The 18553-nt window shown below is 42.3% G+C and overlaps 1 protein-coding gene across 1 annotated transcript in view; it reads left to right on the forward strand.

Moving 5' to 3' along the window:
• The first annotated feature begins 369 nt into the window (after window positions 1-369).
• Window positions 370-18553, forward strand: part of LRGUK (leucine rich repeats and guanylate kinase domain containing) — a 109075-nt gene continuing 90891 nt past the window's right edge. The window contains exons 1-5 of the mRNA XM_052639044.1: window positions 370-690; window positions 8367-8474; window positions 11079-11160; window positions 15004-15104; window positions 18176-18257. Of these exons, the coding sequence (XP_052495004.1) occupies window positions 370-690; window positions 8367-8474; window positions 11079-11160; window positions 15004-15104; window positions 18176-18257 (694 nt within the window). The remainder of the gene's footprint in view (window positions 691-8366; window positions 8475-11078; window positions 11161-15003; window positions 15105-18175; window positions 18258-18553) is intronic.

Here is an 18553-nt window from a genome sequence, read left to right on the forward strand (position 1 = left end):
TAACACTAAGTACATAAAGACCCTTCATGAAGGAAGCAGGATGGTGCGCTCACCAGTGATCTCAGGGTGGGATGAAAAATCTCCAAGAGGGGTCTCGAGGTCGAGAGAAAACAGTTGAACACTAAAAAAAAGGGGGGGCGCAGAGAAAAAAGATGAAAAACGAGAAAGACAAGCCAAAAGAAGCAGAGCCAACGACTTAACAGACTAAAAAAGAAAGATCACAGCAAGCGGACAGAAAGCTAAGTTGAAATACAGTGGCAAAGCAAGCTGAAAGGGAGAACGCACGAGGGGCAGAGACTACAGCCCCCGAAACCCCTTGCGGCACCTCCTCCCTGGGCATCCATCTCCTAGGCAACCTCTGTAAACAAGATGGCGACCTCCGGGAGAGAGCCCAAGTTTCCGAAGCCTTCCTCTCTCCAGGGAGGCATGAGCATTTCACGAACTGGAGCGCAGTCGAAAGTGCTGCACTCAGAAAAGGATCGTCACTCTTGCTGGTCTCCTTTTCCCATGGGTCAGAGACCGAAAAATACTTTATGCAAAGCCTCCTCCTACCTGCTCCAGCACCTCATTCACCGCTATCAGGAGTCAGACGTGGACAGAGATTACTACGACCTGGAAGAGGGCGAGGGCGACGGCGAGGGCGAAGTGGAATCCGAGGAGTCCTCAGAATCCGAAATGCTGAATTTTGAGGTGTGCCTTCCCTCCACCCCTCACCCCCTCAGTTCCTTCTCCAGCGGTCAGAACCCCTTCACCAGCCTGCGGCTGAGCCCCATTCCTAGGGCTCCAGGAGTGCCTCTTCCTTACTGCTCCGAGACTCCCCTCCTCTCCTCGCCATTTCTGTTAGCCCATTTCCTCACCCTTCATTTTTCATTAGCACATGTGATTCCTTAAGAGTCGTTACGCAGCGTCCTTTAAAAAAGTATCTATTTGTATGAGAGTTGTGACTTTAACTTTTTCAAAATTATACCTCTACAGCGTTGTGAATTGACAAGAGTTCCACCTCTGCATCCTCTGTACCTTTTCGTCATGACTGTGAAATACTCCAACACTCTCCTCGGTTTCTAGTCCTTTCATCCTCCTTCCTCTAGGAAAAACAAACAAACCCAAAAACCCCTCTTGAAGTAATCTTAAGTGCTGCTGTTCCCTTCTACGGGATATCTTCCCAACCCAGGGATGATCCAAGGTCTCCCACATTGCAGTCAGATTCTTTACCAGCTGAACCACAAGGAAAGCCCATTTTATTCCTCAAAGACTAAGTGTCTTGAAAGTTTTATATATTACTTATGCCAGGGGTATATAATACATTATACAGACAACACACACATGCACGCGCCACTCACTGTGAGAATATTTTAGGATTTGGGGAATGTCCCAACATTCCCATCAGTGATACCTGTTGGCAGCTTGGCCTTTTACACTGATAATACAAATGCCCTCTTTTCTACAGTGCCTCATCTAAACAGCACCCAATTCCACTTCTTACACTTATCATCATCCTATTCCTTCCTTAGTTCCTTACCTGCCTTCTTGTCCCTTTCTACTTCATATTGTACCAATTCCTACTCTTGACTTCCTAATGAACTGTTTGCTTTCTTTAAAAATGTAAATTGATTTGCCTTCTTTTAGTAAACTGTTAGGTTTTCCTCTTTGTCTTGGCTGCCAGGAAATATAACATTTTTTTCCCCCTTAATTCAAAAATTTTCTTAATTTCAACAGTTTTTCTCTAGATTACATTTTTCTCTTCCCTTTCTTCCTCTTTGATAGTATAAATTGCTTCAGACTCTTTTCAGAAGTAGATATAATAGAGAAACACTTTCCAACATCTGGTTCTGTGATGTTTTTCTGACACCCTCTCTGTCTCATTGTACCTTTCATTTCCTAGTCACCTTTCTTTCCCCCTTGAACTCAAACAGGTCTCTCTTTTTTATGCCTGTCCTCATCTCCATTCCTCACTTGTCTTGTTTTTTCTTGTTTTCCCCTCTAACTTGCACTGTATTCTGTCTCTCTGGTTCTACCACTGACTGTCTACACCGTGTCCCTGCTTGGGTTCCCTTCTTTTGTAATGTCCTTTTGTTCAGTTTCCACATTTGGCCCATTTTTTTCTACCCTCACATTCCCCCCCTCCCCAGTCTTCTACCTTTCTTCTTCTCCTCCCTCCTTTTACATGGGCTAAACCTCAATTTTTCTTAAAAGTGAGCCGTGGAAAATTATTACTTATTATGTTCATCTTTTGTTGATTTACTTGCCATGCGTAATAGTGACTGTTGCAAAACTGTAGCAATGTTTTTACAACTTTGAGATGTTTATACGGTTTCTACCATCTTTCACCCCAGAGGAATTAACAAATGAATCACCAGTTTACTTTATTATTCTAATTAACGTGTGTTCTTCAGCTGTGGGGTTCATTAATGCCATTGTTAATCTGTCTTCAGTATGCCATTAAAAACCATAGAGGGGGAGGGGGTTGACTTGAACTAGTTAATCCCTTTTCGCTTGTAGGCTCTGTGTGGGAAAAGTGTATTAATTCTTTCGTTTATGTTCCAAATATTAATATTTATTTTATGTCCTCACATTCTATGTTAGTTTTTATAGTGTCTCATATGTTTTTTTTATGTTGAGTAAACTGAAAAGTTTTAAGAGGAAATACCTGAACTTTTTTGTTCAGTGATTTATTTTCCATATCCTAGCCTGATTAAGATTTATAAGGCTCTGATGGTCAAAATGACAAAGTGCCTATAATGTAATTAGGCTCAATGAACTTGAAGGAGGTCGGGCAGAATATTGTTCAGAATGTCGCCTTTGGAATTAGATATTTGTATAAAATCTTTTGTTCGTTGTGAGATCTTGAGCAAGTTATACTCTGCATCTCATCCGCAATATGGGAATTATAACAATACCTACCTCACAGGGGAGTTGTGAAAATTAAATGAGATCCTATGTGTAAGCTACTGAGCACAATATATCATTTATACTAACACAAGTAATAACTTACCTGTTCTTACCTACTAACTGCTGCTGCTGCTGCTGCTGCTAAGTTACTTCAGTCGTGTCCAACTCTGTGCAACCCCAGAGACGGCAGCCCACCAGGATCCCTCATCCCTGGGATTCTCCAGGCAAGAACACTGGAGTGGGTTGCCATTGCCTTCTCCAATGCATGAAAGTGAAAAGTGAAAGTGAAGTTGCTCAGTCGTGTCCGACTCTTAGCGGCCCCATGGACTGCAGCCCACCAGGCTCCTCCATCCATGGGATTTTCCAGGCAAGAGTACTGGAGTGGGGTGCCGTCGCCTTCTCCTACTACACCCTATCAATTGACTTCATTAATTCAGCCTTCATGGAACAAACATTCATGAAACAAACATTCATGAACGATTATTCTATGGGAAGTATTCTTTTGATGATATAGGTCAGAAGAAGTGTCTGGGCCTGCAATACATTTCTGCTGTGTGAAAGCCACTCTTTGCCAATAACTTTATGTGGCTAATAATGCCTATTCATTGAATAGTTATAAGCATCAAATCTAATGGGAAAGTCTGTGTTAAAGTTCTTAACATAGTGTCTGATAAAGCGTGGGCTCTCAAAAGATTTTATGTGTAATACATAATAGCAACAGTGATGACTGAGGAAGATGAGAGCGTGATGGAGGACATGCAAGGTCCCAGCTCTCAGGGTGAGATAAGACTGTGAGGAAACCATAGCTATTCCGCCTGTGAACAGATGCCTACAGTGATAGCCGGGTTATAGGGCTGGTGGAAGACATGAAGGGAAGTAAACCCTTGTTTGAGTGCAGAGGTCGGATATGGGCAGGCAGATGGCACCTTTCCAAGTGATGAATTATAGATAAGAACAGAAAAGGTAGATGGGTCGGAGGCCAGATTGTGGAGAGCTCTGGGTTGTTGTACTTCCTAGGTGGTGCTAGTAGTAAAGAACCTGCCTGCCAATGCAGGAAATAAAAGAGACACAGGTTCGAGCCCTGGGTTGGGAAGATCCCCTGGAGGAGGACAAGGCAATCCACTCCAGTATTCTTGCCTGGAGAGTCCCATAAACAGAGGAGTCTGGCAGGCTACAGTCCATAGTGTTGCACAGAGTCAGACACAACTGAGGCACACACACACTGGGCTGCTGTAGGGACTGTGGACTTGACTCTTAAGCAGTAGGGAGCCTCTCTTGTGGCCGAGAGGGTTAGATTAGAGGGTGGTAAGTCTGGAGGCAGGGAGATTAGTGAGAAGCTGAGCAGCATCTGTGCAGGAGAGATAAGAGTCTGGATTAAGGCAATTGGAATAGAAAGGAAGCTAGTGATGAATACATATTTAGAATAAGACACTAATTGAACACGGGAAGTCTAGGTTAACTGTCAAGTCTATGGAATGTTCCAGGGGGGTATCGGACCACTAACTACCATGGGAAACAATGACAGGTGGAGCTGTGCAGTCAGGAGGTGGGCATGTGAATCATGGAAATCAGGAGAGGGTCAGAGACCTGGGAATCATCAGCACTGGAGTCTGTGGGATCATCCAGGATGAGAAGAAAGAAGAGAAGGGGTGGGCCAAGGAAAAAACCCTGGGATACAGGTATCTCAGAAGATGAAGAGGATCTGGGGTTAGGGGAGGGAACTGGAAAGGACTGGTAAGAGAAAAAGAAGAAAGAAGAGCTGTATGGGTGAGAAGTCAGAGCAAGAAAGAATCTCAAGAACAGGGGAGAGGGTTACGTTGCCAAGAGGGTAAGTGGACCATGAAAAGGGCCATTTGTGGGCCATGGGGGATCTCAACCCATATGCATTTTGTGATGTGGTGAAGCCTGCAGCCTAACTGAAGTGAGTTGAGACATGAGTGGGAAGTGAACAAGGGGAAACTGAAGAGTAAAACAGCAACTCTGGAGGAGCTTGGCTATTAAGGGAAACTCCAGCTATTGCTGAAGGAACATGCAGGACCCAAAGGCCCCTTGGAGGACAGAAAGGACTCACGTGCTCATAGAGCTGGAGAAGTGACAGCTTAGAGAACGGCAGTGGAGAGTGACTGTTAAACCACAAGCACAAGAGAGTACTATTTATGGTCCCTGAACATGGTCTCTGGGGAAAGTGAGCAGGACCCTGTGTAAGAAGGAACTGTCCTCCTCTGACACCCCAGCAAGAAGCTGACTCAAGTGTGGCACCAGAATGCATGCTTGTGGGTCTTTGCTGGCTCACTCAGAAGCGGGCACGGAGTAGGCTCATTAATTCGTTCAGCCCATGTTTGCGTGCCCTCCATGTATTAGATACTGTCTTCCCCACCCAACCTTACACTTTAGCTATTTGAACTCTCGATAGTTTCCCCAGTGGGCCATGCTTGCTTTTGCAGTTTTGTACATGTCCCTTGTGCCAGAGACATTACTTTGCCAACAAAGGTCCATCCAGTCAAGACTATGGTTTTTCCAGTGGTCATGTATGGATGTGAGAGTTGGACTGGGAAGAAGGCTGGGTGCCAAAGAATTGATGCTTTTGAACTGTGGTGTTGGAGAAGACTCTTGAGAGTCCCTTGGACTGCAAGGATATCCAACCAGTCCATTCTGAAGGAGATCAGCCCTGGGATTTCTTTGGAAGGAATGATGCTAAAGCTGAAGCTCCAGTACTTTGGCCATCTCATGCGAACAGTTGACTCATTGGAAAAGACTTTGATGCTGGGAGGGATTGAGGGCAGGCGGAGAAGGGGACGACAGAGAATGAGATGGCTGGATGGCATCACTGACTCGATGGATGAGTCTGAGTGAACTCCAGGAGTTGGTGATGGACAGGGAGGCCTGGCGTGCTGCGATTCATGGGGTTGCAAAGAGTCGGACACGACTGAGAGACTGAAGTGAACTGAACTTGGGCCCACAGTACCCTTCTTGGCCCTCTTCTGCCCTTTCTTCTCCTTTGTCAGAATAACTCACAGCTTCGGGTCTCAATAGCTGTCTCTCCAAGGAAGTCTTTGCTAACCCCCTACTCCTCACTAGAACTGCCTTGAAATGGGAACTCTGCTAGTCAAAGCACCCTGCCCACCTCTATAGTAGTTTATGCAAGTCCTGAAATCATTTGCATACTTGTCTAGCATGTGCTTGGCATGCTAGGAAGTTTTTTTTATCCCAAATGGATAATGAACATGCATAATCCCTGCCTCGATGCAGGGGTTGACTGTGAGGTTGATTCAGGTTTGGCTTTGCATGGTACAGTTGCAGTCGGGACAAGGAGGCAGAGACTTGAGGGTAGAGAGACATTGAAATTGCCCATGGGAGACCCAGTCAGGAAGGAAGTATATAGTTGGGAGGGGATAGATAGACTCGGAGAAAGGGGTGGATGAACAGACTGGAAATTTTGTTGTGGTCAGTGACCAAATTCAGGGGATGCTGGAAGGGCTGAAGGATGAGCAACTGTGGGATCCGAGAGCCACGGAAGATTTGAGGTCTAAGGTTTCTAAGGTGGAGCAGTTTAGCGTGATGACTGGGTCCAGGCCACAGCCAGGGGAGTGAGTGGCTGAAGTTATCTGGATCCATTTTTAAATGTTTGAGTTGAGAAAGTAAAGAAACATGTGTGTGTGTGTGTGTGTGTGTGTGTGTGTGCATGTGCTTGGAGCGGTTGGGATGGTGAGTGGCCTTCCTCAGGGATTCTGAAGCCACCCAGCATGCAGACTGGGTCTGGTCAAGGTCTGAAAATGACCAGAGATCAGGAGGGAGAGACGGCACTGAGAAATGGCAGGGACTTAAAGAGGTGTGAGGGGGAGCCATGCAGAGTCTCGCCCTGCGGGTCTGGGACAATGCTGACCATGAGGCCAGTCTCTGTATCAATGGCTGTGTTGAAAAACAGATCTACTGTGAGGAAGGGATGCTGTGGCATCTAGTTTACAGGAGCTGGAGGGAGTGGGCCGTGTGGAAAGTTTGAGAGGTCAGGTGGCACTGTCTTACCTCAATTCCTTCCCAGGCCATCTATAAAAAATAGTAACTGTTGTGAAAAGTAGATCTCTTTCCCCCATTTTGTGAACAGATTGATTGGTATCAATGAATGAGACCTTAAGATGTGGAATTTCTCAGTTCATCAGTTCGTACTAACAGCTCCCATTCATTGGGAACACTTGCTGTGTTCTAGGCACTGTGCTAAGAGCTTTATGTTCACAGTTACTTTTAATTATCTTTAAAACATTAAGAGAAAGTAATAAGTACCCTATTTACAGATGAAAAATATGAGGTTCAGAGAAAACTTTGTCTCTCAAAGTCATATATTCAAAATGGCGGATCTGGGCTTCAAACCAAGCCTGCCCAACTGTGAGCTGTATTTGATTCTCTAAGATAGTGGTTGGATGGCATCAACGACTTGATGGACATGAGTCCTTCCCTGCAGGACAGGGAAGCCTGCAGTCTGTGGGATTGCAAAGAGTGAGACACGACTGAGCTACTGAAAAATAGCAACAAGATAGTGGAAATTTGAGAGGAAATAAAAACTTTTCACAATAGCACCACCCTGCATACTTATGTCCTCAGTACGAGCAGTCTGAGCAGCACTTCTGATTCCCAAGTTAATGTAAAGTGATCCAAAACACCTGAAAGAGTGTTTTGCCTTCATAGTCCACGTACCAGTTACACTGATAGTTGTATTGCTGTGACTTAAAAAATTACTCTCTTTTGTGTCCTAATGCTGATGTTAGTGTTAATGTGTTTGTCATTATAGAGTGGCCAGCAGCTCAAACACAGCACTATTATCTCTCCTCTTGGGGAGAATGGGGAGAGGGGGTGTTGGGCCACCACTGGTTCATGATATCTATAGACTAAGGACCAGCCTCCTTCTTGAAATTATTACCCTTTTAATTTTGTAAATGGTATGAATCCAACAAGATTAGCCAAGGCAAAGTGAACCTGAGGACCCATTTTCTCCAACAAGAATGCCAGATGTAGAGAAGTCATTACCTTAATGGGGTGCAACCCTCCTTTAGGGTGTGGACAAGCAGTCAGGTGCAGTTAGTGGTTAGAACTGCTTTGAGGTCAGGCAGATTCTGGTTTGTATTCTGGGCTCTGTGGTTTCAGGCTAGTCTTGGTACGTGAGCCTTAGTTGTATAATGGAGCTAAGAGTACCTCCCTCAGAATTGTTAGGAGGATCAGTGAGTGGACCCACTGAGAGCTCTTAGCACCAAATGGCACTCAATGCTATCAGCAATGAGACATTGATTGGATAGATACATTTTTTAATTGTATGTAATATGCATGGGTCTTCAACACAGTTGTCTTGGGGGCCAGTAAATTTTGGAAGTCTCAGCTCCCAGATGTGTAATATACTAAATAAGTGCTAGATATGACGAAGCGGATTTTTTCTTTTCTAATGGAAGTCCTTTCTTTGTCCACCTGTCTGTTTTGTTTTGTTTTTGCAGGGAGGACTTGATGGGGTCCTGAGGGAGGAGGTCGTGGCTGAGAAGCTCTACCAACTAGGGCGCTCAGGCTCTGGGACGGAGCAGGTCTACCTCAGCCTGACTTTATCAGTGAGTATGACAAAGGTCACCATTGCGTGGCTCCATCTTGACCCTGGTTGGACCATATCCATGTTCTCTGCTAACTCACAGTTATTTTGGTGGTCCCAAATCTCTGAGTCTTGCATTTGACAGAAAATGGCAATGAGTTATTTATGTTTGACATCAAAGAGCCCTGGCCAGTCCAGCAATCAGCTGCCTTCCCCCCAATTACTTTGTTTTCATTTCCTCACAGTCTGTTTCTTTCATCTTAAGCAGTCTATTTTTTAGTAATCAATGCTTTCCTTCTAGGAGGTTGAACTTGATTCTGTAAAACCAATCAAAAACTCTTTTAAGAATTGTTTTTTCCCTCTGGTCAGTGGCAGGACTAAAATTTATATCTGAATCCAGGGGAACAAAGTATTTTGGTATTGACTTGGCCCCCCTCCCATAAATATGTAGCTGTGAGCTATAGCTCACTTTCCAAAAGGTATCTATTATGAAAGAAAACATGTATTGTTATTCATCAATTTATAAGATTTCTTTACTAGCACAGTCTTGTCTCTAAATTTATCATAAGAGAAGCTGTAAGAGCAGATTACTTAGGATTTCAGCTTTTGTCCTCATTTCATTTCTTTATAGACACAAAAATGCCATTTCTCTCTTTCTGCTTCCTCATATTGTAAAGCATTAACTCCTCCTTGGAGGTCCACAGAGTAAGTGCAGAGATGCTGGTGAAGAAAGCACACTGAAATTCTGCTACGGCACCCTACTTTGGCTCAAGCATATATAATTCATAGCAAGGCTGTTTTGTCTTAGATTTGAACAAGCGAGCTACCTAAGAAATGTTAAAGCCCCTTTCGCCCATGCTGGTTTCACGGCATGTCCCTTGACAACAGCAGACAAAGGCTCTCATCTTTTACTCTTTTTCGCTTCACGGCATTTTAGGGATGACTCCGCGAGCCAGGCGGTAACATACAGGGAGCGCCTTGGGCGTGTTGCACTGTGTTAGGCTTTGGAATGGAAGATAGTTCCCGCAGCCAGTACCTTTCCACATAAGTTCCTTCTAATCAAAATTCTACTTACATACCCAGTACCTGCCTTAAACTGATCTGCAAAAAAGCACAATTCTTTAAATCATTTCAGCTGGATGGACTGAAGCTGAACTTACTTTGTCACTGATCTCCTTACCTTTGAGATATTATATGTTGATTTACTTTGCCCTAATAACCTGTCTTACTGAATACACTTTCTTAGGGTTGGCCAGGTTAGTGATTTTCCGCCCTTATATCTTACTTATGTTACATGTAATTTTTATTATTTTCATTAAAAATAAATAAAAATAAATAAATTAATAAATATTATTTTTTATTATTTTTATTTTTATTTGTGTGCAGTTTCTCTCCTCCCCAAAGTTGTAAATAAATTAATAAATTAATAAATTAATTAATATTATTTTATTATTTTTATTATTTGTGTGCAGTTTCTCTCCTCCCCAAAGTTGTAAATAAATTAATAAATTAATTAATATTATTTTATTATTTATTATTTTTATTATTTGTGTGCACAGTTTCTCTCCTCCCCAAAGTTGTAAATAAATTAATAAATTAATTAATTTTATTTTTATTATTTTTTTATTTTTATTATTTGTGTGCACAGTTTCTCTCCTCCCCAAAGTTGTAAGTTTATAAGGGCTAAGTGTAGCTCTGGTCCATCATTATATGTGTTTCTCATCATGCCAAGCTTAATGCCTTGTACATAGTAGGTTTCTTAGTGATAATTACTGTTCTAGTGGCCTTCCTTAAACATTCTTATCATTCTCATATTTGAGAACTTGCTTATAATGACACTTTATCGACTGGCTTTGTCTGACTCTGGCATCACAGCGTAGACCAGTGACGTGAACCTTTGTTTCAAGTGACCAAATTCCCCTCCAACCCCTCAGGAAGTTCAGTAGATGCAAGATTTCCTGGAGAGCATCTGAGACTTGGATTCTGGAAATTTGGAGTTGCTTCTCTATCACTGACCTGCTAAGTGATTTTAAGCTATTTGTGTACTTCTCTGTACCCCACATGCCTCCTCACTCCATTGGGGATAATGTGCCCTACAGATCTCACAGGTTTGTTTGATCAGATGAGATTATTGTGAGAGAGCTTTGAAAACCAAGCCTGAGAAAACGTGTAGGAAGTATTGTTATTAATGATCGCTTGATGAGGTGTGAACTTGTCTACACTTTGTCTGAATTCTAGGCATTTGCTTTTTCTTTTCTTCTACAAGATAAAGGCTTTGGCTTTATTGCTTTTATGTGTGTGCATGTTTTTATAAAATATAAAACTCTGCTCTAAAGGTCTTCATGAACACTGCTTTAATTTGCCTTTTCATGTTGTATCTGTTCTTGCTAACAACCCTAATTTTCCAAGCTATTATTTCCTTCAGAGGAATGCATTTTTGATAGAGTTTGTAGTCTCTTTTGAGATCCTATTAGTAATAGGCTTCAGGTTTTATGCTCTCATTCCTACAATACTTTCAAAGGAAATTCTGGATTTCTCCATCAACTTTTATTTCCAGATATCTTGAGAAGCCTGAGTACTCTTCTGCTAAAGCCACATTAAAGTCATTTGCCTTTTATTTTCTCAGGATCTTGATTTAACTGACGTTAGCATCCTCTGTGGATATGTTCACCTACAGAAGTTGGATCTTTCAGTAAATAAAATTGAAGGTATGTCGTTGTCATTCTAGTAAATTGATGGATCACTGAATTATTACAAAATTGAAGCTTTGCAGAGGGCAATATACTTTAATACTACCAAACTTGATATAAATGCTATTATGGATCAGTTTATGCATTAATCCTCTATTTTCCATGAGAAGAAAACAACAACAAAAAAAAGCACCTCTGACTCACGAGAAAAGAAAAATGCAGAGGTCAGCAAATATGCTGTATTATGTGATGGTTGAGGCACATTCAGTGATATTAAAGAGTATCAGATGGAACGTTTGCTCTTTCCTTTCCAGAGATGGATCGTTACTTCTTTAGTGCTTCCTGAATATTTGATGGCTCCCATTTCTTTCCCTCTATTAGTTTATTCAGTGGAGAGGAATTAGTCCTTTTTCTTTTCCCTTTAATGGATGCTTTTCTTTAATTTGCATTTGTATCTACATCTTAATCCTGGCATGCTGCTTCTGTTCTTATTTGAGCACCAGGGATTCAGAAAATTTTTTTTCCCCTCTCTTTGCTCTCTCTATGTAGTTAGTGGGTTCTTACAGGTCTAACCCTGCCATTTATGGTTCCTTATAAGGTATCTGTTGTGATACCTAGCTCACATTTAACGAAATTAGTCACATTTTCTTCAAAGCTTGATCCTTGCTTCTGTAATAATTTTCTGATCTTATTTGAAATTTCTGACTTGCTTTTTTCTTCACTGATAACCTTTCCATTCACTTCTTTAGCTCTTTTTTTAAGACCATTAAGGGTCGCTGATATGGTCTTCTCTGATTCGTTTTCTGATTTCTTCCTCTCATTTGACTGCAGTAATTAAAATTCACTCTTTTCAATGGCTAAGACACATTCCAGCATATTTTAATTCTAAATTGCTACTGTTTTGAAACACTTTCCATGATTTTTTTTCTAGTTTCATAAAATTTATTTATTTTTTTTTGTAAATTGCAAACGTGCACAAGTAGAGAGGTTTGTAATGAATATTGAGGTTCAACAATTATCAACCCATGGCCCCTCTTGCCTCACCCGTCCTCCCCTGCTCCCTTCCCCAGGGCTATTTAAGGCAATTCCCAGATATCATATCATCAGAAAGACTTTTTAGTGTTACTAGCAGGCTCTTCCCACCTCCAAGATTGTTTTCACTTACTAGATAAGGGGTTGCAGGGACTCCAGGAGCTTTTAGTGCTTGATGAAAGGGAAAGAAATGTGGCTTCAGACCTTTACCCCTTGAGCAAGTAGTCCTTGGGAGCAAATGAAGCCTTCCTCTTCAGATCAGTCTCTTCCAATCTTATATGTCATCTTCTATTAACTCATCAAGTGTCCAAGAACCTACTGTGAGTGAAATAAGTGAAAGTGGAAAGTGTTAGTCATGTCCAACTATTGCGACCCCATGGACTATAGCCTGGCAGGCTTCTCTGTCCATGGAATTCTTCAGACAAGAATTCTGGAGTGAGTAGCCATTCCCTTCTCCAGGGAGTCTTCCCAACCCAGTGATCAAACCCAGGTCTCCTGCACTGCAGGCCGTTTCTTAACCATCTGAGCCACCAGGGAAGCCTGTGTTGTTGTTCTCAACAGTCGCTCAGTTCTGTTCAGTCGCTCAGTCGTGTCCAATTCTGTGACCCCACACACTGCCGCACATCAGGCTTCCCTGTCCTTCACCATCTCCCGGAGCTTACTCAAACTCCTCTCCATTAAGTCGGTGATGCCGTCCACCATCTCATCCTCTGTCGTCCCCTTCTCCTCCTGTCTTCAGTCTTTCCCAGCATCAGGGTCTTTTCCAATGAGTTGGCTCTTCTCATCAGGTAGCCAAAGTATTGGAGCTTCAGCTTTAGCATCAATCCTTCCAATGAATATTTAGGGTTGATTTCCTTTAGGATGGACTGGTTTGATCTCCTTGCTGTCCAAGGGACTCTCAAGAGTCTTCTCCAACACCACAGTTTGAAAGCATCAATTCAAAAGCAATGTGTAAGGCATAGTATATATTTTTCTTTCCAAGAGAACAGCTTTTTTGATGGCCTGATAAGGACCAGATTTCAACTTGCATCAGTATTACCTGGAGGGGGTCTGTTAAAACAGAGATACCTGTGCCCCACCCTCAGACTTTCTGATTCTGTAGATCTGAGGTGGGACTTGAAAATTTGCGTTTCTAATTACTTGCCCTGAAAGCGGAGACAGGACCACACTTTGAGAACCAGGGATGCAGACATGAGGAGCTCCTGCCATCTGGTGGACACAGAGGTCACTACACCGAGTAGAGAGAGGAGCCCAGCAACCCAGACGGTGAATTTTTTCTATCAGAGTAATTCGAAAGCACTGGGCATACACCAGATGTGAAATGTACTCATGATCCAAGTGGTAGCTGCTGCTTCTACTTTAAGACAGTGCTCCATAGTACTGCACTTACCTGCCCACAGAAAAATCAACTTCAAGGGGACATTGGGGCCTGTGGAAATGAAAAGGGTCAATGGAGATAATCGCTGACAGACATGGAGCTGATCTTGTCTGGCGCAAATAGGCAAAACTGTAGCAAACAGGCAAAATTGTGAAGCCATTACGTTTCTCCTTAGCTTTCCTCTTACAGGCAGCCTTCTTGGATTTGCTCAGGAGTTCCCACCAAAGTGTTGATGTCTTAATGTTTTGTAATTTCATGAGAAAGACAGGCTAAAGAAGGCTGAGGTTTAGACCAGAGAAATGAAGTAGAAATTGGTAGGAATCTCATGGCTTCTGCCACCCTGAGAAGCTAAGATGTCGAGAGGATGGGTGGGGAGGACCCTCACCTTACCAGTTCCACATTCTTCATGGCACAAGCCCGGGGTTCGGCTGTGCTCCCTTCTCCTGGCCTGGGGGTGACTCTGTTACCTGGTGAAGGGAGAAACACTTTGCTGGGCTTCAGGGGTGTGCAGGCTGTGTTCTCCTCCAGAGGCCATCCTCTGAAGAGTTGTGATGGCTGATTGTGTGATCTAGAGTGAAAAGATGGGTGGAGATGCCCATTAGTGGCAGAGATGGTGCTGTAAATCCTCAAGATGAGACCCTTCCCGAGTCTCTCCCTGATTCTCCTGCTGCCCCAAAGCCTGTCTCCTGTCAAGCGGCAGAGAGAAGCAGCACCAGGCTTCACTGTTTCTTATGTTGTGTATGTCATGTCATCAGCACCGCTGTCTTTTACTTAGTATTCTAGGTACAGAATACTGGCTGGGGATAAAATGCAAAACTCAGACATGGTTTTGAACCAGCCCAGAATCAAAGTAAGATAATAGCCATAATTTAAATCACTTCAAATAATTAATGAGATTTAAGATTGCGTCCATCTGAAACAAATGTAATTTATAACCAAGAACTAATTGTGGCATTTGCCGTCTTTCCGAAAAGACCTAATGCAGTTATTCAGGGGCTAATTATCGAGAGGATCATGGAAAGCTTTAGTTCCTCCAAGCCTGGCATTTTTGAAGCATTGACTGTTAGCAGTCCGGGGAGAGTGAGCTGGAACTCAGGAAACCTGGGCCATTTCTTTCTTGAAGGTGGTGGAAGATGGGAACAGGAGAGCTGAGGGGGCCCAGGAGAATAGTTCCATTGTGGGGGTGGGGGCCCTAGAGAAGACGGTTACATTGTAGACTCATTATGTGCTTTCCACGCTGTGTGTGTGTGTGTGTGGGCGTGCAGTATGTGTTGTTTTGCATATTCCTATTTTTGTTCATTTAATTCATCTGGAATAATTAAGATGTGCTGGCAACCAGCATAATTTTCAAATGTCCTGATATAACGTTTGCTGTTTTTAATGACTTTGTCTAGTTTTTACTTTATTGGCTTACCTTATTCTGTATTCATGTCCACTGTCCCTCCTCCCAGATTTGTCTTGTGTGAGCTGTATGCCTTATCTTCTAGAACTTAATGCTTCTCAGAATCACCTGAAAACATTCTTCAACTTCAAGCCACCCAAAAAACTCAAGGTAGGTTTTATTAATACACTAATTACATGTGTTAACTGAGTGTAATACATTAACAGGCCAAACAGCATCCAAAGAGAATTCAGAGAGAATAAGGTAGAGGGAAAATGAATTTTAAAAAAGGAGGAGGACTTGTGTATCATTTATTTTAGAAAAAAAGATAGAGTCAGGAGATGTTTTTCAGAAGCTTTGCTGAAACCTAGTGTTCAAACCAAAGAATTAACTTCCTTCCTTTTTCTATGCTTCATTTAAATACTAGTTATTGTTTGTTTATTTTTGTTATAGCGGAACAATTTTGTACCTGAAAAATCTGTAAAAATTTCCTGGGGGCTTACGTTTTGCCTTCTTATTGATCCAGCCTTAGCTTCTGTTTAGAAAGCAGTGATTTCAGATCTTCATTCTTGCTTCTCTGCACATGCTTCTGCATTTCTGAGGCAGAACAAAGCTCAAGGAATGTTGATTGATGGAGCAGCTTACTCTGCTGTGGAACCCAGTGTCTCATGCTTTAATGTGAATATAGCTCATGTGGCATTCTTGTGAAAATGAGATTCTAACCTAGTAGGTCTGGGGTGGGCCTGAGACTCTCCTTTCTAACAACTGTCCTGGCAAGCCATTGCTGCTGGTCCATGGACCATACTTAATTAAGCAGAGAGATCACAGACTGATGGTACCCCAATTTTCTGCACATTGGAATCACCTGGGAAGTTTTAAAAACTGCTGATGCCTGGACCCCACTCTCAGAGATTCTGATTCAAGTGGTCCAGAGTAAGGCCTGAGTGTGGGGATTTTTCAAGGACCCCGCCCACGTGGCTGTAACATGCTGATGAATTTGGGAACCATTGCAACAAGCTGGGGTTGGACTCAAGTGTTTCATTAAAATTTATTTTGCAGAATGGAGACCAATTGCTTTTTCTTATCTACTAGTTTTACTTTATTTAGGAACCAAATTAATTTAGATCCAAAGTATCCTCTGGGTCCATTTGAAGTCAAGAATCTGACTCCCTCTCCACTGCCAGGGAGCTGCTGCTGCTGCTAAGTCGCTTCAGTCATGTCTGACTCTGTGCGACCCCGTAGATGGCAGTCCACCAGGCTCCCCCATCCCTGGGATTCTCTAGGCAAGAACACTGGAGTGGGTTGCCATTTCCTTCTGCATTGCAGGAAAGTGAAAAGTGAAAGTAAAGTCGCTCAGTCGTGTCTGACCCTCAGCGACCCCATGGACTGCAGCCTTCCAGGCTCCTCCATCCATGGGATTTTCCAGGCAAGAGTACTGGAGTGGGGTGCCATTGCCTTCTCCGACTTCAACCCTATGTGAACCCTAAGTGATCCCCTTTGTGGACCTGGGAGGGGAATGATCGAGATCTTCCAGAGTTTCCAATGCAGGATCTTACCAGATCCCCCCAGCAAGAACTGTGAGGCAGCTGGGATGGTCTCATTTTACACATGGGTTTGCAGAACACAAAAGGTTAAATAACTTACTTAACCTTTGCTGGGAGGTCACAGGGCTGGCACTGAACCCCATGACTGAGACTCAAAGCCCATTTTTTTTTCCAGTAAATCAGGCTTGTGTATAATCTCCCACCCTTTAGGGAAGCTTTGCTTCCGTTTCATTTATTATTTTAGTGCCTTGTGCCACCAACCAGAGAAAGCATACATGCCCCAAAGAACAGGAGCCTTTACTCGTACCCTTTTTATATTTGCTGAAATGATTTTGCTCTTAGTAGGTGAAGAAGTTTCATTTGATTGATGGGCCTTCTTACAAGCTCTGGGCTCCAGTGGAACTCCCATTGGGAATCAGGGCAGTGTCTTAACCCTTTTAAGGTCTCCCAACAAGCCCAGTGTAAATAAATGGATGGATGGAGTCCCGACAGGGGTGTAGTTAGATAGGTATCATGAGAAAAAATGTCAGTTGTAAATAAGCCTAGATAATTAGAAGTTTATTTCTAGCCCTTCATTATTATATAGAAGAAAAAAGTAAACATGAAGCTTCATTTTGTTATGCCAAACTGACTTTTTAATTCAGTCATGGGATACATTTTACATAGTTGCAACTTGTATATGCATAAAATTTTATTTCTGACTTTTTGAACTAATGGCATTTTATTTGCATATTTCTATTTCTTTACATGATTCACTTATTTTACTGACTCTGCAGTCTTGTTGCTGTATCGTAATCAATTTAACCAGTTTTCTGCTCTTTCCACTTGAGCTGTTTTCAAAAACAATTTTTTAGTGTTCAGTATTTAAAGGTTTTAGTATTTAAAGTATTTAGTATTTAATATATTGATAAAAATAATCTTAGCACTTTGGGGGGGTTAAAATTACTGTTTTAAAGGGCAAAAGAAGATAAGAATAGTACTTATTATATAATTGCTTATAGTTTTCCAGAAAATGATTACAGTGTGCCCAACAAAGTTATCAGTGCAGTGTTTAAAAATATTTTTCCATCTTTTGCCAGTAGGTGAATAATTAAAGCTATTTAATATTGTTTGTCTTTCTGATATCTTTGAGTAAGGACAACTGATACTTTTGAAAATGCTTTCCTATAATAAAATAGTCAATTTTGAGAAAGGGTGCTGAGTGGAAGAGGTATCCCCTGGCTTGAGGGATAAATAAGAAAAACTTTTCTGGCATTTAGGGGAGTGATGTGGGAGAGTAAATTGAGATAGAAATAGAGAAAGTGAAGAAACTGGAAACAGGATATACATATACATTAGGTGTACAGAGGCTACTGGGAGTTAGAGAAGATGAGACATGGTGTTAATAAGGGTGAGGTTGAGGTTAAATTCTGAAGGAAGATCAAGAAGGTTTAAAGTGAATGCTGAAAATGGGGAGAGTGACTGCAGAAACGGAAAGCGTTTCTGTTGGGGGGGTGTGCACTGGCCACAGGAAAGGGTCTCCCCCTTATTTCGCCCCAGAATGGACAGAGTCCCAGATAGGAAATGATTACACACACGGCAAGTAAGTCAGCCTGAGTGTATTTTGAACTGGTAACTCGTCTTCAGAAAAGACATTCTTCTTGTGGCAGCAATTGTGTGGTTAAGACGAATGACATCCTGCTCTCTTTCTCTCATCAGAAGGTGGATTTTTCCTACAACCAAATTTCAGAAATGTGCAGTTTATCGGCATACGAGTCTCTCACGAAACTAATTTTGGACAGTATCCTTTGAATGAGTAACAGGGAACATTTGGTTAATAGGCCCATGTAGTTAATACATGTGTAATTAATACGTGTGTACTGGATGATATGAAGCAGTGCCGGATAGGCAAATTTACTAGAGATGTGTGACTCATTGAAATGGCTCAGGATTGATACTCACAAAATGAAGGAAGGTTTCTTACTGACCATGGAGTAAGATTGTAAGCAAAGCTTGCCAAGAACTTCTTACACCTGAAAAGCTAAGAAGTCAGTCATTCTTCTGATAAATAAACATAGGCTTACTTTTAATTCTAGA

Source organism: Budorcas taxicolor, chromosome 4 (genome assembly GCF_023091745.1).
Source record: "Budorcas taxicolor isolate Tak-1 chromosome 4, Takin1.1, whole genome shotgun sequence".
Lineage (NCBI taxonomy): Eukaryota > Metazoa > Chordata > Mammalia > Artiodactyla > Bovidae > Budorcas > Budorcas taxicolor.